Source organism: Triticum dicoccoides, chromosome 3A, assembly GCF_002162155.2.
Source record: "Triticum dicoccoides isolate Atlit2015 ecotype Zavitan chromosome 3A, WEW_v2.0, whole genome shotgun sequence".
NCBI lineage: Eukaryota > Viridiplantae > Streptophyta > Magnoliopsida > Poales > Poaceae > Triticum > Triticum dicoccoides.
In genome coordinates, this window is record NC_041384.1 from 643,477,570 (window position 1) to 643,499,181 (window position 21,612).

General features: G+C 46.8%; 1 protein-coding gene across 3 annotated transcripts; it reads left to right on the forward strand.

The window, feature by feature from the left end:
- The first annotated feature begins 8,814 nt into the window (after positions 1-8,814).
- LOC119269853 (SUPPRESSOR OF ABI3-5-like) lies at positions 8,815-17,776 on the forward strand. 3 transcript variants are annotated; one of them, XM_037551777.1, is made up of 17 exons: positions 8,817-9,141; positions 10,236-10,365; positions 10,562-10,602; positions 10,793-10,978; positions 11,125-11,530; positions 11,621-11,692; positions 11,780-11,872; positions 11,963-12,042; positions 12,799-12,949; positions 14,230-14,314; positions 14,388-14,479; positions 14,554-14,622; positions 14,702-14,872; positions 15,175-15,343; positions 15,467-16,381; positions 16,684-16,874; positions 17,381-17,776. In XM_037551777.1, the coding sequence occupies exons 2-17, from the start codon at positions 10,318-10,320 to the stop codon at positions 17,561-17,563; spliced, it is 2,952 nt and encodes a 983-aa protein (XP_037407674.1). In that variant the 5' UTR covers positions 8,817-9,141; positions 10,236-10,317; the 3' UTR covers positions 17,564-17,776. The 3 variants fall into 3 exon arrangements, with proteins under 3 accessions (XP_037407675.1, XP_037407674.1, XP_037407673.1); XM_037551776.1 differs by having other exon boundaries at positions 8,818-9,141; positions 12,796-12,949; XM_037551778.1 differs by lacking the exon at positions 17,381-17,776 and having other exon boundaries at positions 8,815-9,141; positions 12,796-12,949; positions 16,549-16,688.
- Positions 17,777-21,612: the final 3,836 nt, after the last annotated feature.

Genomic DNA, 21,612 nt, shown 5'->3' on the forward strand with positions numbered 1-21,612 from the left:
GGGGTTGACTACGATGAGACTTTCTCACCGGTAGCGAAGCTGAAGTCCGTCCGAATCATGTTAGCAATTGCCGCATTTTATGATTATGAAATTTGGAAAATGGACGTCAAAACGGCATTCCTTAATGGTTTCCTTAAGGAAGAATTGTATATGATGCAGCCGGAAGGTTTTGTCGATCCTAAGAATGCTGACAAGGTATGCAAGCTCCAACGCTCGATTTATGGGCTGGTGCAAGCATCTCGGAGTTGGAACATTCGCTTTGATGAGATGATCAAAGCGTTTGGGTTTACGCAGACTTATGGAGAAGCCTGCGTTTACAAGAAAGTGAGTGGGAGCTCTGTAGCATTTCTCATACTATATGTAGACGACATACTTTTGATGGGAAATGATATAGAACTCTTGGACAACATCAAGGCCTACTTGAATAGGAGTTTTTCAATGAAGGACCTTGGAGAAGCTGCTTATATATTAGGCATCAAGATCTATAGAGATAGATCAAGACGCCTCATAGGTCTTTCACAAAGCACATACCTTGATAAGATATTGAAGAAGTTCAATATGGATCAGTCTAAGAAGGGGTTCTTGCCTGTGTTGCAAGGTGTGAAATTGAGCTCAGCTCAATGTCCGACCACGGCAGAAGATATAGAAGAGATGAGCGTCATCCCCTATGCCTCAACCATAGGTTCTATTATGTATGCCATGCTGTGTACCAGACCTGATGTAAACCTTGCCGTAAGTTTGGTAGGAAGGTACCAAAGTAATCCCGATAAGGAACACTGGACAGCGGTCAAGAATATCCTGAAGTACCTGAAAAGGACTAAGGAAATGTTTCTCGTTTATGGAGGTGACGAAGAGCTCGTCGTAAAGGGTTGCGTCGAGCTTCGACACAGATCTGGATGACTCAAAGTCACAAACCGGATACGTGTATATTTTGAATGGTGGGGTAGTAAGCTGGTGCAGTTGCAAGCAGAGCGTCGTGGCGGGATCTACATGTGAAGCGGAGTACATGGCAGCCACGGAGGCAGCACATGAAGCAATATGGGTGAAGGAGTTCATCACCGACCTAGGAGTCATACCCAATGCGTCGGGGCCAATCAAACTCTTCTGTGACAACATTGGAGCTATTGCACTTGCTAAGGAGCCCAGGTTTCACAAGAAGACAAGGAACATCAAGCGTCGCTTCAACTCCATTCGTGAAAATGTTCAAGATGGAGACATAGAGATTTGTAAAGTACATACGGACCTGAATGTAGCGGATCCGTTGACTAAACCTCTCCCTAGGGCAAAACATGATCAACACCAGAATTCCATGGGTGTTCGATTCATCACAATGTAACTAGATTATTGACTCTAGTGCAAGTGGGACACTGTTGGAAATATGCCCTAGAGGCAATAATAAAAGCATTATTATTATATTTCCTTGTTCATGATAATTGTTTTTATTCATGCTATAATTGTGTTATCCGGAAATCGTAATACATGTGTGAATAATAGACACCAACATGTCCCTAGTAAGCCTCTAGTTGACTAGCTCGTTGATCAACAGATAGTCATGGTTTCCTGACTATGGACATTGGATGTCATTGATAACGAGATCACATCATTAGGAGAATGATGTGATGGACAAGACCCAATCCTAAACATAGCATAAGATCGTGTAGTTCGTTTGCTAGAGTTTTTCCAATGTCAAGTATCCTTTCCTTAGACCATGAGATCGTGTAACTCCTGGATACCGTAGGAGTGCTTTGGGTGTACCAAACGTCACAACGTAACTGGGTGACTATAAAGGTAGACTACGGGTATCTCCGAAAGTGTCTGTTGGGTTGACACGGATCAAGACTGGGATTTGTCACTCCGTATGACGGAGAGGTATCACTGGGCCCACTCGGTAATGCATCATCATAATGAGCTCAAAGTGACCAAGTGTCTGGTCACGGGATCATGCATTACGGTACGAGTAAAGTGACTTGCCGGTAACGAGATTGAACGAGGTATTGGGATACCGACGATCGAATCTCGGGCAAGTAACATATCGATTGACAAAGGGAATTGCATACGGGGTTGCTTGAATCCTCGACATCGTGGTTCATCCGATGAGATCATCGAGGAGCATGTGGGAGCCAACATGGGTATCCAGATCCCGCTATTGGTTACTGATCGGAGAGCGATCTCGGTCATGTCTACATGTCTCCCGAACCCGTAGGGTCTACACACTTAAGGTTCGGTGATGCTAGGGTTGTAGGGATATGTATATGCAGTAACCCGAATGTTGTTCGGAGTCCCGGATGAGATCCCGGACGTCATGAGGAGTTCCAGAATGGTCCGGAGGTAAAGATTTATATATCAGAAGTCCTGTTTCGGGCATCGGACAAGTTTCGGGGTCATCGGTATTGTACCGGGACCACCGGAAGGGTCCCGGGGGTCCACCGGGTGGGGCCACCTGTCCCGGGGGGGCCACATGGGCTGTAGGGGGTGCGCCTTGGCCTACATGGGACAAGGGCACCAGCCCCAAGAGGCCCATGCGCCTAGGGTTTCAAGGAGGAAGAGTCCTAGGAGGGGAAGGCACCTCCTAGGTTCCTTGGGGGGGAGGGAAACCTCCCTTGGCCGCCGCCCCCTAGGAGATTGGATCTCCTAGGCCGGCGCCCCCCCTTGGCCCTCCTATATATGGTGGGGAAGGAGGGCTTTTTGATCCACGCCTTTGGTTGCCTCCTTCTCCCTCTCCAACACCTCCTCCTCCTCCATAGCGCTTGGCGAAGCCCTGACGGAGTACTGCAACTCCATCACCACCACGCCGTCGTGCTACTGCTGGAGCCGTCTTCCTCAACCTCTCCTTCCCTCTTGCTGGATCAAGAAGAAGGAGACGTTACGCTGACCGTACGTGTGTTGAACGCGGATGTGCCGTCCGTTCGGTGCTAGGATCTTCGGTGATTCGAATCACGTCGAGTACGACTCCCTCATCCCCGTTCTTTGAACGCTTCCGCTCGCGATCTACAAGGTACGTAGATGCATCTAATCACTCGTTGCTAGATGAACTCCTAGATGGATCTTGGTAAAACCGTAGGAAATTTTTTGTTTTCTGCTACGTTCCCTAACAGTCATGTCTGCCAGATCAACTTGCTCCTTATAGAATTTCAACTCTTCCGTGGCACAAACCGACTCGGGATAAGCCGCATCACCTTCCTCACACTCCAAAGCAATCTTTCGACTTCCATGTACCGTGATGGTCCCTTTATGACCTGGCATTTTAAGCTGTAGATAAACATAACATGGCCTTGCCATAAACTTAGCATAAGCCGGCCGCCCAAACAAAGCGTGGTACGGACTTTTGATCTTTACCACCTCAAATGTCAATGTTTCTGACCTTGAATCATAGTCATCTCCAAAAGCTACCCCCAAAGCTATCTTGCCAACAGGATATGCAGACTTACCAGGTACCACCCCATGAAAGACCGTATTTGACGGTTTAAGATCCTTATCTGTCAACCCCATACGGCGGAATGTATCATAATACAAAAAATTGATACTACTTCCCCCATCCATGAGCACTTCAGTAAACTTGTATCCCCCAATTTGAGGGGCTACCACCAGGGCCAAGTGACCCGGATTATCAACCCATGGTGGGTGATCATCTTTACTCCACAAAATAGGTTGCTCAGACCAGCGTAAATATTGAGGTACTGCCGGCTCAACAGAGTTTACTGCCCTTTTGTGAAGCTTCTGATCACGTTTGCACAAACTAGTAGTGAAGACATGATATTGCCCGCTGTTCAGCTATTTGGGATTGCTCTGATAACCCGACTGCTGTTGCTGCTGCTGACTCCCCTGATGGTTGTAACCTCCCTGGTTGCCTTGGTGCCCTTGATTGACGTGTCCGGTTTGGTTGCCTGGAAACCCTGAACTGGAACCACCACCTCCGTAACCCGGCCCGTGGAAACCTCCTCCTGAACCGCCGGGCGGGCCGTTGTCATATTGGAATTCTTGAAATCCCGCTTGATTCAGTCCTTCCAAAGATGTGATGCCGACTTCTCCTTCGATCCATGCTTTGGACAGAGTTGATTTAACAAGCGCTCCAAATTGTTGCCTGAACCTCCACCCCTCTAGGGCTGCTTGCCCTTACGACGCTGGCCATTCTCCTGCGCGTTGATATTTGCAACAAAGTCCAAGCTACTGTCGGCCTTGCGCTTACCACCGTTTCCATGGCCTGTCGGATTATGTTGCTGACCTTTGGCATTGCTGTTCTTCTTACCTTTCTTCGGTTTGTCTTCTTCTTAATCCGGATCCTTGGTATTATCTGAATCGGCGTATTTAACCAAAGCGGCCATGAGTGTTGACATGTCATTGTAGTGACGTTTGAGCCTTCCCAACTTCTGTTTTTAACGGTTTGAAATGACAATTGCCCTCTAATGTTAACACTGCAGTGTCTGCATTGATACGATCTGATGAATGCAAAATCGCTGAGACCCATTTGACCCAATGGGTCGTGGACTCCCCTTCCTCTTGGACACAAGCGGCCAGATCTATGATTGCCATCGGCTGCTTACACGTATCCTTGAAGTTCTGGATAAACCGGTGCTTCAATTCGGCCCATGATCCAACAAGAGTTGGTCGGCAAGCTCTTCAACCAAGTGTGAGTTGTTCCTTCCAACATCATGGTGAAATATTTAGCACACACTGCCTCATCCACATCTAACATCTCCATTGCCATATCATAGCTCTCCACCCACGCCTCTGGTTGCAAATCGGCGGTGTAATTTGGTACCTTACGAGGTCCCTTGAAATCCTTGGGCAGTCTCACATTACGCAAAGCGGGGGTTAAACACGACACCCCTAAGGAACTGAACATCACTCCTGGCTCCATGGAGGCCGTGGGGTGAACTGGAGTATGCTGTCGTGCTCCGTGTCGAGCTGTCAACTCGGCCTCTCGACGTGTGCGGCCATGGTCCACAACATCTTGCGCATTAGCGCCTCCCCCGGCTGGGTTGTTCCCTCGTGGTGAATTTCGGCGACATGCACTACTGGACACGGCCGGTTCGTCCTCCACGTGTCTGCTATAACTCCGGCTTGGATGGGGAGTGGAATTAATCCTCTCACGACTGTGTGAATACGCCTGCTGTTGATTTAGTGCTGTTTGAAGGAGATCCCTGGCCCGACGTGCTTCCACTGCAACTGGTGACTCGCCGTCGGTTGGGAGGTCCGCCAGGCGTGAAGCGGCGGCCACAATGTTGTCCAACGGGTTGGAATAATGCCCGGGCGGTGTTGATACATACTGTGGCACAACGTTGTTCTGGCGAGGCGGGTCCGTCGTGCGTGGTTGAACCGACGCTCCTGCTCCCGGCGCCCCCGCCCGGTTTAGTGTGGGTTGGCTACCAGCTCCTGCTCCTGGTGTGTTGAAGAGATTCTGCGGCTCATAAACCGACGGGAGACGTGATCGATACCTTCTTCTCATGACTTCCTCTGAAGCATTCTGATCCAGTCTAATCCGGTAGGCCTGTGCTTCCAATTCAGCCCGCTCTGTGGCCATCCTAGCATTCTCTGTTGCCAGGTCCGCTTTAGCCTGGGCTATCTGATCTTTCACCTTTGCAATCTCCGCATTGTGCTGATCCCTGGCTGCTGCATCCACCTCCGCGGCCATCAACGTCGCCAAAGCGTCGAACAAATCAGACAGGACTTGGCCCGGACGCGGCGCCGAGCTTCCTGCCCCTGCTGGTGTGGCCGTTGTTGAACCGGAGAGCATTGCTGCGGCGGTAGATGAATGAGGCGCCGATTGTGTGCCGGCCATGAAGATGGCGGCCCGGTTTGGTAGATCGGGGGAATCCGGAATACTGTTGCCCTCGGATCCTCCCTCAATCCGGCCGTCCTTCAACTGGTAAAGTGATTCGGTCTCTCCAGAAGACTCGTCATCAGAATAGACCACGGTCTCTCCATCGAACACCGGTCCGTCCTCGTACCTCGATCCATGGATGACACCCACGAAAACATGCCTTGCCTCGGGCTGAACCGACGAAGAACTTGCACGCCGAGCCGTTTCGATGATGTCGGTGTAGATGTCCGGCTCGGGGGCCGGTTCGCCGATCTTGCCGATGAAGACGTGAATCCCACCAAAGGGGACCCGGTACCCGTATTCGATTGAATCACCCTCAGGACCCCATCCCGCGTTGTCGATGTAGAGCTTGCCGCGACGACTCTTCGTCATCCGGCCCACATCGTATCCCTTAAGTCCATCGAAGCTGCCCTTCAAGAATTCAAAACCACCGTGCGATAGCCCCACGGTGGGCGCCAACTGTCGTGGGTTTGTCACGGCAGATGTCCTTGTGAAAGGACTTAGTCATGGAGCCATCGCTACGGGTTAGCTTTAATGGGTTAAACCGGACAAAGGGACACGGGGAATTTTATACTAGTTCGGCCCCTTCGAGGAAGGTAAAAGCCTACGTCTAGTTGTGATTGGTATTGCTAGGATTTCGAAGGCCAGGGAGCGAATCCGTTTTGTCTGGCTCTCGAGTTGTTGTCTGTTGTCCTGAACCGCTGCCGGGTCGTCCCCTTATATACATGGGCGGCGCCCGTCGGTTTACAGAGTCCCGAGACCGGCTCATAAACGTGTCCGGTTCGGTCTCCACTCTTTCTATCTTACAATACAAGTTTCATACAAATGCCGGTTCACGGCTACGGGCCTTAAACCGGTTCTGGGCCCTGGATCTTTCCTCTTCTGTCTACATGGGCTTCAAGCATAATCAACTACGGATGAAGTTAACCCGGCCTTTCTTGGCCGGTTTACGCCCAGTAGTAATATCCCCAACACGAAGCATCCCACTTGTTACAATGCGACCGGCCCTTGCATCTCGCATGAACGGTGACCCGAGGCGAGCGATGATGCATGCTACAACATTGGTGCCCCCTCCCCCCCCGGCCCGCAACGCATGTGTTGGCATCTCTCGCCCTTGGGAAGGGGAGGCAAAGGAGAAGGAGCTAGATGTCACTTGGGCAAGGGAGGGGGGGGTGCTTCGGCCGCATGCGACATTGAGGACCAATGAGGTGCATGTGGGCGGATGCGCGCGACCGACTCAAGGAGCACAATAGAGATAGTTTTGGAGCTTCGGGGTGGCTAGACGAGTGAGGGGGATTTGAGGTTAGGGAGTGGTGGAAAAATGACGACGTGTGACCACGTAGTACTCGCTAGAGAAGAAGACAAGGTCGGGAGGAGGCACGGTGTACACGCGACCCATTGCCGCGTGGGGACATTGGGTGCGACCGGCCGTTTTGAATTGTTTGATCTGATTTTTTAAGATGACGATTTCAGGAATTAGGAGGTTGAAGTTTAATTTCGAGGAGCCGTATAAACTCTAGGTTTAAAACCGACTTCCACGTTGCTTTAAAAAAAACGACTTTCCACGGAAGAAAGCAAAAGAGAAATCGCCGTGGGAAACGTTTTCCGTCGGCGCACCGGCCGAACGCTCTGCCGGTCCATCCCGCGCCGTCTGATGCGACTAGATCAAGTGGCTCGCATCACGTCTCACATCCTTATCCCCTTGCAGGAGTTTCTGGCCACACGCGAGATTTCTTCTCTCCCCCGAGCGACCTCCTCCTTCCCCTCTCCCTCTCTCATTCATGGAGGGTGCCCACCGGCCGCCGTCGTTGAGGACGCCCACCAGATGTTGCGAGCAACTTTCTTCCCCCTGTGCTTCTACGACCATCTTGTCTCCCAGCCAAGCTGCTCATCGCCGTCGTGGAGAGATGATGTCACTTGCTCTCCCTCGCACCAGCGGATGCTGCATGGTTCCGCCGGTGGTGCTGCATCACGGGAGGCCCTCGAGTTGGTGCTGCAGGCGGAGGCGCTGGTGGCCATTGGGGCTGCTGCGGGACGGCGACGGCGAAGCCAATTTTTGTGTGCTGGAATCAGAGAGATGCGCGGTGCTACAACCGGTGCCCAAAAAAGCTACAACCAGTGACGACAAACGCTTCAACCCGCTATGAAAAAAGCTTCAACCCGTATACGACGGAAGCTATGGGCGAGGAAGAAAAGTTACAACCGGTGACAAAAAAGCTTCATCTAGTGACGAAAAAAGCTTCAACAAGCGATGGAAAAAGTTTCAACTATAGATGACAGAAGCTATGGACTACTATGAAAAGCTGCAACCGGCTGTGACAAAAGCTACATCCGGCAATGGAAAAAGCTTCAACATTAATTGATGTCTTAGTTGTGACCCACGATGACGTTGACAACGTTTTGCTTCAAATGTCTTCATTTTTTTGCTACAACCGGCGTTGTAATTTGCTACAACCCATTTTCATAGCTGCCATGGTGCTACAAGCAAACTGACAAGCATGGCGAGGTTGCTGGAGGTACTACGAACAACGAAAATCTTGTGTGTACGGGACGGGCGGCGTGGTGTTGCAATCAGCATGGGGAGAGCTGTAGCCAACAGGTCGGGATGGAGCAACAATGGCGGCCGCAGCGAGCTACAACCTCGGGGCGGCGGAACGATGCACTGCGAGGGTGCGGCCTGGTCGGGGTGCTGCAACCGCGGGAGCGCGGCGAGGCGCCTTGAGTCGCAGGACACGGACGGCGAGCCACCTATAGCACAGCCGAGCGGGGGCAGCCGGCGGCGGCTCAAAATCAACGCATTGTGTCTCTCTGTATTTGGACGAAGGTAGAAGACGATTGGATGGGAGGAAGATAAAGATCAGACGGCTCACATGAAATACATCTAACGGCTAGGGGCTGACCGGCCCAAAGTTGGGCCGGCGCACCGGCGCCTAGCTTTGCCCAATCGCCGTCGAGTCGGTCTGCCAGCGCACGAGACCGCGACCCAAACCCGAACCACTTGTCCCGAACCGCGTCTCCTCCTTCGCCCGCTCTCTACACATCTCTTTGCCCCGAGACTAGGGTTCCGGCCCCGCCACTCCCGCCGCCGGCGCCGCCATCCTCTCCGGCCCCCCGTCCGATTCATCTCCTCCCCTCTTCAAGCCATACAGTCCTCGTCATCTCCTCCGCCAGGTCCCGTGGCCCACCTTCGCCGCGGCTCTCTGCCACGACTCCGGCCGTGGTCCACCACGACTTCTGGCGGCTGCGCCCGTCAGCTCGCGCCCGATCTCGCACACGGCTGCGGTTCCGCACGAGCTCGCCTCCGCCTATCTGTTCGCAAGGTATTTTCTAATCAATTACTGCAGTATTTGTTGTGCAATCGAGTCTTATATGCGGTTGATTGGGGAAGTATATGGTGTTGACTGGAGAAATATATGCCGTGCACGGGTGCTCAGATCAGATGTTTCCGGTGAGCAATTTTGTTTGCGCATGGTGTCCCGATTTTGCTGTGGTCTATGGGGTGACAGTGAGTAATCTGTAGTTATTTAAGCCATGGCTGCGAGAAAATTATCTTTGATTTTAGCATTCATGTTTAAGAAAAGTCCGGCAAAGCAAATACCCTTGTTCTGATCTAATATGGCAGTCAAACCATGCACTAGGAGAAGAAATCTAATGCATAGACTTAAGTAAATAGGCCAAGCTATATTGGTATATCCAGTATCTGAAGGTAAATGGTTGATGCTCTAATTTTTTCTCATCAACAGTTAGTTTTTCAGCACTTGCATGTCTGGAAACCGGTTGGATTGGCATATTAGGAAACTGCACACACAAAAACAGTATGATGGACTTATTTATTGAAGCCTATGGATTAGGATTCTTCTACTTGTATGCTTTAAAGGGTTTGTCTGTGATATTAGGTCAGAACACAGAGAGTTAAAGCTGATCTAATATCTGTGGTCTGTTTTGCTATTTGTGTTTTAATTTGAAGAATGATTTTTTTATCATCCCTCTATTAGTGTACCATGGGAAAAACCATAAGCTGGTGGGTGCAATTATTCTTATAAACTAATTCCCTCCCTGGTAAGTTCATCCCGGTGGAGCAGAGCTTGCCATTGTTGTACTCATGCTGCATTTTGTATTTTTCTCCGATGCATTGGCCCTATTCCGAACGCAGGAACCCATCAGAATTCTGGACAAATCGTTCTGTTCTATGCACAGTTCCTGCATTCCGGACATGCCTCTGGTATAATTAACACAAAATGTAGTCCACAATATGATAAGTAAGTTGAGGAATGGCCATATCTAGCAGCAACAAATGCTCATGGATTGATTAACACTTGAATTTCAGATGATTTATTTTTGTTCCCTGCAGAAGTTCCAGTGTGATGTAGTGATATGATGGCTTAACTTTATGGTGTCATGCTTTTTTTTACAGGATACACCAAAAAATATCTACGCCCCAAAATTTGGAAGATCACCAAGAATTAGCAGGATAACACGAGTGCTGAATTCTGGAAATGGATCGTGGGCGATATGCTCCACAGCATGGATGGGAGAACAACAGTGTAATTGCAGCCTTTTTCTTTATTAACTACCAAGGATGCTGAAGATAGCAGATCTAGTGGCATGTGATTGCCTTCCGTGTAACAAGCGTTATGTTGTAAATAAATTCAAGAAGCGGCCGTTGCTTAAATGGAATGGATTTACCTGCCTGTTCTGTAGACTTTGCTGCTGACTCAACTTACTCTGTTGAATCTACAGGCACCTGATGGGTATGGCGCCATTAATGAGCCAGACTTTAGGTGAGTCAAGTATTTCCTGTTAAAATATGCATATAAACACCAAGTGCTTCTTATATGTACTTAATATTGGTACCTTGTATTCTTAAAGTAGATGTAATGTTTGTCCATTTATATTTGACATGCATTTCCCCCTTGAAGTGCTTTGTCATATTACCATATTCCTACTGCTAAGTGCTAACTCAATTTGCAGGGCTGGTGAATCCTACATTGGTAGGAGATATGTGGATGAAGGCTTTCCTAGTGATCGAAGGGGTGGATTTGGTCCAGATATACATGATAGAAATATGTATCCACCACCACCCTCTGCTGGCACCATGTGGTCTCAGCCTCGAAGAAATTTCGATGAAGAATTTGCAACTACAAAAGAGTACAGAAGGTACACTTCTGATTTTTGCAATGATGGGAATATCATGAATTTGATTCCTATAGTGGGGTTGAAAGACTGTGATAATTATCGTGTTACTTCAAAAAAAAAGAAGAGAATGACTGTTAATCTGGTTGTTATGATTTTTCTGTTCATAGGAACAAAAGGATTGGAAGTAGAGATCGTGGGGAGTTTGGTGCTGAGTTTGCAGACCGTTACCAAGGCGGAGAAGATAACTATGAGAGAGATCATCAATACGGACGCTACAGCTGTGATTCGGACTATGAGAGGAGCAGGAGAGATAGTAGTCGGAGAAGACTTGACTCGTTTGAGCATGAACGTGAAAGAAAAGGGTTAAGTCATGAAAGAGACGAAAGCCCATATGTCCGCCATAGCCGTTCTCGGTCACGTGGGCGTGATAACCGATCAAGATCTCGGTCAAGGTCATGGTCTCCACGTGGCAAAAGTCGTAATTGGGGCCAAAGGGATGGCTTCTATGATGATACTCGCTTTGAGAGAAGAGGAGAACAGGACTGGGATGAAAGAAGGCATGATGATTTGGTGGTGAGGACTGAGGACTGAGGGCATACTTATATTTTCCTTTCGTGTTTTATAACATATAAAAGCTAATTAAATTTGCATTATTACTTGCAGGCGCCATCTGCGACTGTTGTTCTTAAGGGTCTGTCCCAGAAGACCAATGAAGATGACCTATATCAGATTCTTGTACAAGTTCCTCGTCATAAACTGTTAAAAGTGGTTGGAAGTGTATTGTCTCGTTCATTTTAATCATTTGGGTCTGGTCTCTTTTAGGCTGAGTATGGCCCTCTTCGTAGTGTGCGTGTGATCAAGGAACGACCCTCCGGCGTGTCTCGAGGATTTGCTTTTATTGACTTCCCTACTGTGGTACTAACCGTACAAGTGCTCGGAGCTGTTAATTACTGATTTAGACTGCCAATTGCTGTTATGCTCACAAAGATTTGTGTGCTCCAACAGGAAGCTGCCCGCAAAATGAAGGAAGCTACTGGAGACAATGGCCTTCTAATTGATGGTAGGCAGATATTTTCTGAGTACAGGTCTGTGTCCTTACCTTCAAGATGCAGTGCAAATTATTCGTGTGGTGCAGTTGTTGATTATGCAACTTCAGAATTGCCGTTAAGCTAATGTCTTTCTGAAATTTTTATACAATAGCTTTACAATTGTAAGAACTGCAAAGCTTGTACACTGCTCGAATCAATTAGTATGGACACCATACTTGGTTACTGTCGTGCCATAAGAATCCATGATTGTGGAACCACTGGTTCTCTTTTGTCTCACAATCATCATGTTAGTAATTCTCACTGGAGCTTGCATTGTTATGCCAAACTGTCAGATGACTCTCTCTTGGTGTACCTTTTTGTGTTTACTACCGTTTGAACAAGTTCTGTCTGCCCATTAGCAATCCAAGCTAATTGCCAACTGCCATCCACTGATCCAAATTGCACATGATGTAGGCAAAATCAAATGAGACAATAATTTATAGTTTATTTGCTGGCATTAAAGATTGGCATAATAGATTTTGTTTTGATACTTTGCCAGCTTTGAATGCTATTCTTGTATTGTATGTCATTTATTTGTACATGAGGTCACTATGCAGAAAGGGACATCCGGAGGAGATTAAATAGAACATTAACTTTAACTTGTACAGAAATGACTTTTTGAGCCGTTATATTCTCTCTTCTAAAGATTTTTGCTCTTATATACCATAGTCCTTTTGTGCTCATAGTCATATTCCTTATCTATTATGTTTGTGCTGTAACAATTTCTGCTGACTGCCATCATCCCTGCAGTAGTAAACCAACTGGTGGGACGAGTGGTGATTCTTTTGGACAAGAACATATTACGAGGTCTACCTACGGGCGCAGGACCATATCCACAGCATGTGATTGGATATGTACTATATGTGGCTGTATGAATTTTGCCCGCAGAACCTCCTGTTTTCAGGTATATTCTGGTCTCATGTAATGCAAATTACTGTGTAGCAATTCTTTATTAGGAAGTTAAGTTATGCTTTACATACAGAAAATGGAGATATTGGTATTTAAGAAAGCAAATTGCATTACTCTGAAATCTAATTTGCTTCATTTCCCCCCAGTCAATGGTGTGATCTACACTTAATTCCTTCCAAATGCAATGTGTTTTCCACTTAGTCTGGTTTAATCGCTGAGGGCACCTTTCTTTGTTTTCCCATTTAATCGCAATATATCTCTTGGCTCTTGTTAACATTGAGTTGCAAAACCTAGTCCGGAAAAGTGGGTGTCTTGTAGCAGTTCAATTATCTGTGATTTCTTGAACAATTATTAATTACATCACCCAGATGTTGGATGGATTGGACTTCATGTCTATGTGAAGTATCTATATGGGCCTGTTTGGTTTGTGACTATCTTTGCCATCTTTGCCACATGTTGCGATATTATTTTTGCCACACTTGCCTAACTTGAGGTGCTTAAATTTTTAGACATATTTTGGGTTGCCTCAGGGAATCTTGCCACACTTTTTGTGTGTATGCCATGTGGCGCTTATTGCTCATTAAATAATTTTTGCCTGAGGTGTGGCCAGAACCGAACGCCCACCTACTTGGTCAAACTTGCCTAACTTGAGGTGTGGCAAATTGTGGCTAGGAACCAAACAGACCCTATATCCTTGCAACTGCAATGCTATCTGTTGTCCACTCCAACTAAATTATCTTTCGAAGAAAAACCAAATTCAGTCGTCCAAATCTCAACAACAGTTATATAACTCACGTATTTGCCACTGCTTGCATTTTTTTGGGGGTGTTGTCATAATGGGTTATAAAAATAAAAATAGAAGGAAGAAAATAATAAAGTCAAAACCTTGGATCATCGATAGATCATGGACATGTCTACACTCTGGTAACATAGGACCCTGCTCCTCCATGTCCACATAAATTATTTGCTTGCAGGATGTTTTCTGAACATCAAACTGTGGAAAAACATATCTTCCAAAACATGTCACCTCTTTTTGGCTCTGCCGGACCTGGTTCTGGTTTTTGAAACCTGGCAATAGCACCTTTGAGATAATAAGTTGTGTTCAATTTAGTAAGATTTGAGAATAACTCATGTCCCATGCTGCCTTAGTTACATGGTAACGGGCTAAAGGCTGACAAATAACAGCTGTTGGATAATTACTTGTCTACTTGTAAGTTCGTGGTTGCTCTTGCTTTCCGTTTCCAGCTAATTGCATGTTTACTTGTATTCTCACAGTGCAACGAGCCACGTACTGACGATGCTCCACCAGCTGATGCAGCATCTTCCATTCAACCGTTTGGCAAACGGGGATCTGAAATAGGCAAGTTTGTGTCTTGTTTTTAGAATTATGTGAAATATGTAGTACATTGCCTAATTATATACTGTCATTGCAGGTCCAACTCATGTCTTAGTTGTTCGTGGTCTGGATGAAAATGCTGACGAGGAAATGCTTCGATATGAATTTGCTAAACATGCTCCAATAAAGGTAGGCAGAAGCTATTAACTCTTGTAACTATAATTGTTTCTTTTCTGTAGAGTTACATGTCAAACTCTCTGCAGGATATCCGGCTTGTTCGGGACAAATTTACTCATGTGTCTAGAGGTTTTGCATTTGTCCATTTTCATTCGGTAAGTACTAGTGGATCACTAGGAGTAGGTTTTATCTGATGTAAATTTTTGACAGTCGCTATACATCCATCTGTGCTAGGTTGAAGATGCCACGAAAGCTCTTGAAGCTACAAATGGGATTAGACATGAGAAAAATGGCCAGGTGTTACGTGTAGCCTATGCTAAAAGCACGCTTGGACCTGCATCGGTGGCTTCACAGTCAAACAGCCTTGCTGCAGCAGCCATCGAGGCTGCATCATTTGCCCAGCAGGTCTGTTATAGTAATACATATTTTTGGTCAAATTGATAAGCCATACTACCTTGCCTTTTTTTTGGTAGTTAATTAAGACTTCGTCATGCTTTCATGTTACTATCTCCATTTCAAATATAGGCATTATCTTGGTCACTGACATGATCTAAAATACAGACACTTAGCTGTTACATTTTGCGTACACATAATTTTAAAACGTACGCTACACATTCTAGAACTGCATCTATTTATTTCGGGGTATATAGTTTTTGCCGATTCTATACATGGTCTGGTTATTTACTCTTATTTACCTTTTCGATCAGTATGATGCTGTGGGTTGGGCCCCAAAAGAGTACAATGCTGAGGACAATGTAGATGGTAATTCAGAATCTCAGAAAGATGTTTCTGCTCCACAGTCCGGATTTGTTTGGGATGAGAAATCGGGCTATTACTTTGATTCTTCTTCTGGATTCTATTATGATGGAAATACTGGTAAGTACGCAAGTATACTGTTGCTATCTGAAAGCTTATCTGTGCAGCTGAAACAGTTCTGCTACACTCCCCTTGCCTTGGGAGATGTTTATGACTGAATTTATTAAATTGTTCTTATTTCAGGCCTTTACTACGACAGTAATGTTGGAGTTTGGTATTCGTATGATCAGAAAACTCAACAGTATCTTCCATGTAATGAAAGCAACAACAGTAAGGCAACCGGGGACATGGCCAATGAAAGTCAAAGTAATGGCGGTAAGAAAGTGGTGATTTCTGCACCTGCAGCCACGGTTAAACAAAGTGAGAAAACTTCATTGCCTGAAGCTGTTCAAGCTGCGGCCAATGCAGCGTTGGCTGCTGAAAAGAAAGAAAAAGAGAAAGCAAAGGAGATAAAGTTGGCCTCGAAAACTAATCTTTTAGCCAATAAGAAGAAGATGAATAATGTCCTAGCAATGTGGAAGCAAAGGAATAAAGAAGGCCAGGCTACACATGTTGCCCTTGATGATAAGGAACCATCCAGATCCGTTGTTGACAAATTAAACAATTCATCCAGTGCGATTGGATTCTCATTGAAGGCCAAACCTAAGTCTGATATTGGAAATTCTAAGGACATGAACTTGGTTGCTGGATATAATTCTCTTGGCCGCGAAACTGGAGGCTCTCAAATACTGGATTCTGACATAAAGCCTAGGCCTGTTAGTAATAGCTTAGGAACTACTGTTATGGGTGTGATAAGAGGTTCTGGCAGGGGAGCAGTCAACACATTTCATGCATCATCTGATGCTGGTGGCAGTATTTCTTCTGATATAACCGCAAGCACAAGTGTGCTAATGACAAACACCGAGACACACACTGCTTCCACACCCTTCAAAACAGATTTATCTTCTCTAGGATCATATGCTTCACCTGCAGTTTCTGGGAGTGCTAAGCGACGGTTCTCCGAGGCACCAGGGCAATCTCAGTACAGAGATCGGGCTGCAGAAAGACGAAGTCTATATGGATCAACTTCATCGCTTCCCAATGATGGACTGGATACAAGTAAGAATACACTTTCTTTATTTCTCATCATGACACATTGTACAGTTGTTTCTTCTTTCCTAGACTCATTTCTAGAGCACAATATGTCACGAACAAAATAGTGCCCTTACTCTGATAAATTTTGTGACTCTCATTTGTGTTCTACTGAGTGCTGACAGTATATCCAGCCTTTATTTATTAGGCCGAACTTGGTGTGGATGGACTCTGTTGCTTGATCCTACGCAATTATGCATTATAGGACCAATGTTTTCCGTCTTGCTTGTTCAAGATCTGTATTAATATTCTGGAAATTCCTTGTTAAGCTGGTGAATATTCGTCTCGAAAGGGTTCAAGTGAGATGGGATCAATGCCATTTCCTCCAGGGGTGGGTGAACGTTCTGTTGGTGAAAGTGACAACACTGAAAATTATGAGGTGATCACTGCTGACAGAGCAATAGACGAAAACAATGTGGGCAATCGAATTCTGCGCAACATGGGCTGGCAAGAAGGACTGGTATGTTTACCTATTTCTCAGCTTTTAGCCTCTTGGATGCTGCATTGGATCACACAAGTTTTTAGTGCCTCCATAATTTTCTTGCTTTTGCTGTTTCTATATTTTTGAAAACCATTCTGCTGTTGTTGTTTTAATAAAATCAATTGTGCATGGCCTCTTATCTTAATATGTTGAATGTTTTTTTTTCAATCCCTTTGTAACTTGGCTCACCTTATCTTTAATAATTGCTTGTTTGTCACTCTTGACTGAGCTAATATTATTTTTTTGCATCTTTTGTTTAATTGGAAAATTGCTAAAGTTACTGTGAATAAATTATAAACTTAATATATTTTTAGCTTAAAACATTTATTGGGCATAAACTGTTAGGCACACAAAGTTAATACGACTACAGATGGATCAGTTTGCCAATAATTCCTACAGAATGGAAGCTGGGTGTCTTGAACATTCCTTCTGACGTGAGCATGTATTGGTATTTTTCCCTTGCAACTATTTTGCAAAATACCCAGGGCCTTGGAAAGGATGGCAGTGGCATCAAGGAGCCGGTGCAGGCCAAGCCTGGTGACGTGAGAGCCGGGCTTGGTAGTCAGCAGAAGAGAGCTGCTGACCCATCACTGGAGGCCCGAGCTGGCGATAGCTATAAAACCATAATCCAGAAGAAGGCCATTGCGAGATTCAGGGAGATGTCCTAAGTGCTTTCTTTATTTCATCGTCGTGTATAATTAGTCCGGATACTCGTTTTTATCGGTGTTAATGTCAAAACCCCCAATGCTGTGTGCATTTGTACTGTTAAATTTATCTTATGTGTCTGGCTCCATAAATCTTGGTGTAATTTAAGCACCGAGTACAGATTTAATTTGTGTACTCACATTGTTCTGAAACTAGCTCTGTACCTGTTTTTCTTTTCTTGCCTACTTGAATTCAATGGTATCGAAATTTACCTGTTAGTGGAAATCGTCGCTTGCGCACTAGAAGAAAGTATGTTGCACGTTTGGCATGGTGCACAGCTAGTCTACTGCTGTGTTCTGTTTTCCCCTGAAAAGTTATGTCAAGCAAAAATTAGAATAAGAAACTCACGGGAATGAAAGTAACACGAGACAAAAATAAAAGCCAAAAGGATTCTCTTGGCAACCACATTTTTATAGTTGCAAGGAAGAGTTAGGTTTACTGTAGCTACAATAACATCCCTTGATAAGTCTAGCACAGTTTGTCCCCGTCGGACGGCCAAGATCGTGGAAAATTGCAGAGGATTTGGTCGTATACTGAGAGATTTTTTATGATAAAATGGCACGTATTTCCTGGGATTTTGATCTGGTCACACTTTGTTTTTTTCCTTGTAAGATGACAACATGTTTGACTGACTGTTGGACAAAATGGCACAGAATGAAGATTTTCTATATTTCCATGTGTGGGCCCACCCGTCATATATACTTCGGGCGAGTCTGCCCTCCATTGTTTTTTCCTCTGGTTCGATCGACTGCTCGGTACAGAAGTGCCCGATCCAAATCACAGGCACCCACTGAGAGTGCACTAGAGGGAGAGAGAGAGGGAGCAGCGCAGCCGCATGGCGACGCTGCCACAGCGGTTCAAGCTGCTGGCGACGCGGTGCGCGGCGGGGGCGCCCAGCCCCTCGCGCAGCCCCGCGCCGTCCTACGCCACCAGCCCCGGGTACCGCCTCCGGCGCCGCCGCGGGTCGCGCCTGCGCCGCTTCCTCTGCCGCCGCGTCGGCGGCGGGCTGCCGGAGCCCGCGGGGCGCCGGGAGGAGGACAAGAAGCCGCTGGTGGGCCGCGGGAGCCGCACGCTGAGGGATCTGTTCGTCGCGTCGCCGGAGGCGGGGCGCACCCGGCGCGGATGCGGCTGCGACGCCGACAGCGACGACGACGACGACGAGGAGGCGGGGCGCGCCGGCTCCGGCGGCGCGTTGGGGGCGGCCAGCGGAGGGGGCGGGAGGAGGTTCCGGGCCGCCGGCGGGGGCCTCCGGAGCCTCCTGATGCGGCGGAGCTGGCGGCCGGTGCTGGTGGCGATCCCGGAGAGCGAGGGCAAGATCGAGCTCGGCGCCATCGAGGAGTAGATCAGCGACATGACAAGAATTGCATTCCCCCGGCCGCCGGCCGCCACGGATCGGAGCCGGGAATCTCGCGTCGCTTTCCGCCGTCCGTCCTCTTTTCCTTTCTTGATGATTGTTTGTCTCTTTTCCCCACCTTTCGTAGGCGTCTGTCCGTCCCTGTGAATACGGAAATAGTACCAGATTACTGCCACACTGTTATCCCAAACCGTGAGTGCGCAGGCAAAGTTGACAAATTTGACCTCAAAGCGAAAGCATTTCACAAACTAAACTGCTTTTGAAAATATTTCACACTGCTGGTCCTTTTGTGTAGCGCCCGACAACAAGGCGCTGCACTCTACTGTGCAACTCCTTACAGCTAGGCGCTGCACAGTGTAGTGCAACTCCTTAGAGCTAGGCGCTGCACAGTGTGGCGTCTAAGTGTTAGGCGTTGCACAGTAGAGTGCAGCGCCTTGCTGTCAGACACTGCACATTAAAAATCAATCGGGTGAAATACTTTCAAAAACAGTTTAGTTTGTGAAATAGTTTCGATCTAAGATCAAATTTGTGCCTTTTGCCGAGTGCACAAGAACAAAGGCGGTGTGTGCCCGGTGATCTTGTCAGTAATAGGAGCACTGCAGTTCGTTAGACAAAGCCAGGTGCAGCAATGCATGATGACTGATGGGTACTCCAGAGTAGAGTAGTAGCTCCGGTGATCTTGTCAGCAATGGGAGCACTGCACTTAGACAAGGCCAGACGCAGCAATGTGTGCTCCAGTAGAGTGGTACTGATGATGTACCTGCAGCAATGCCAACACAGGTTATCCGACAAATGTTTACTGGCAAGATAACTTGAACCAGCGTAGTAGTAGAACCTACAGGGGTAGAGCTTTATTTATGTCTGCACTGTGGCACAGCTTCATTTGTGACCACACACAATCAATGAATCTGGAGTTGGATGTGCCTGGGCCTGCATGCGTTATTAGTTTAACCGACCAATGGGCCAGCGTGTCCAGGTACAATCAACTGATGATCAGCTCAGCTCGGACAGATATTATATTTTTCAACTGAGCGAGCCATGTGAGTTTTTCGCACGCTGAAAAAGTGGCACCAACACACGTTCAGCTGTTCAGAAGAGATAAGAAACGAAATCGCAATGCAATCCAATCCAATTACTACCAAAGATGAGGACCAGTAATACCGTCTATGTAGTACATAATTCGTTTTCGGAGGTGAAAAATGAAAACTATTCCTTCCCGGGCTCGCCGCTGGGCGTGGGGACGAAAGTGAGGAGATGGATCACCCGGCGCCGTCGTGAGGGCAACCCGACGGCAACCGTTTTGTCCGGATGGTCGGAGGTTCGGGTCAGGTACCAACACTGGGAGCGACAATGCACGAGATATCTATCTTGGGTCCAATGCATCTCATCATAGGCGTCCGAGCCTATAGCCTGTCTAAAATGGTGGTGGTATCTATCACCAAGGAGTGGAATCGCTGGTACGTTGCGATGTTCATGAATAAACAGCTACAGTAGAGATGAAAATAGAAGGAAAGGTTACTTCAAATGAAAGAAGCCACCCCGAAAGCTGACCTTCACTTGTTTTGTGATCGTAGACCTTCTAAAATGATTATTCGATTCTCCTTTTGAAAGAAGGCAAGAGACTTGCTAGTTTCATTGATTAACAAAAAGGTTTAGACATAAGCTGCGAGGCAGCAAAATGAAAAGGTCTACCCTTGCAACATAACAATACTCAGCTCCCATCTATTCCTTCCCAACACCCCGTCTGCCTGGTCCCGTGCTGTTTGTGGTCGCAATGCTGCTAGAGATCTCGTCGAGCCCAAAAACGTTTTCAGGTTTGCGGCCAAGGTTTGAGAAAAACACCACCTTTTTATTCCCACTTTTCACAATGATTGCAAGTTTCTGGTTCATCTGTTTGATTTCCTAGAGGAATTTTGTCTCCTGTCTGCAGATGAGGCGGCCCTGCGAGACGATGCATGTCTCTGTCTTGCCGCCTCTGTCAAACTGCAAGGGGTTTTGGAGACGGCGGGGCAAGTGTCAGGCGGTGCGTGACGTTGATGAGAATACCGATTTCTTCCACGCACAAACTTCCCAGCGCGGGCAATCGGACGCAATCTGTGCCCTGAACATCGACGACAAGATGGTTTTGGGCCACACGGCTAAGGCCGGTGCTCTCCTTTGCTTCTGTTGGAAATATGCCCTAGAGGCAATAATAGTTTATTATTATATTTCCGTATTCATAATTAAGAGTTCATATTTCATGGTATAAATGCTATGATCCTGGAATACTTGATTTAGTGGAAAACTCATATGCACGTGTGAAATAAGAAATGATAAATAATAGGTTCCTAGTCTCACCTCTAAGACTGGTCAAGTGTTGTTGGTCAGCATGTTTACCGGATTTTAGGATATCGTTAAGTGTAACGATAGTCCTAAAACAACATTGAGAGTATGACGTTCTGAATCGACCCAAACTTGTTTGTTATGCATTGAGATAATATCATCTGAAATCAATTGTTATAACACAGAGTGCTTACATGTGTTTTTAGTTTCTTAGACCACGAGAGCATCATAGTCACTTCTTACCGTACGGTGAACATTGGTGTTGCTCAAACATCATCCGTAACACGATGATCATAACGACAGCTATAGGTTCATCGAAAAGTTTGACAAGGGACT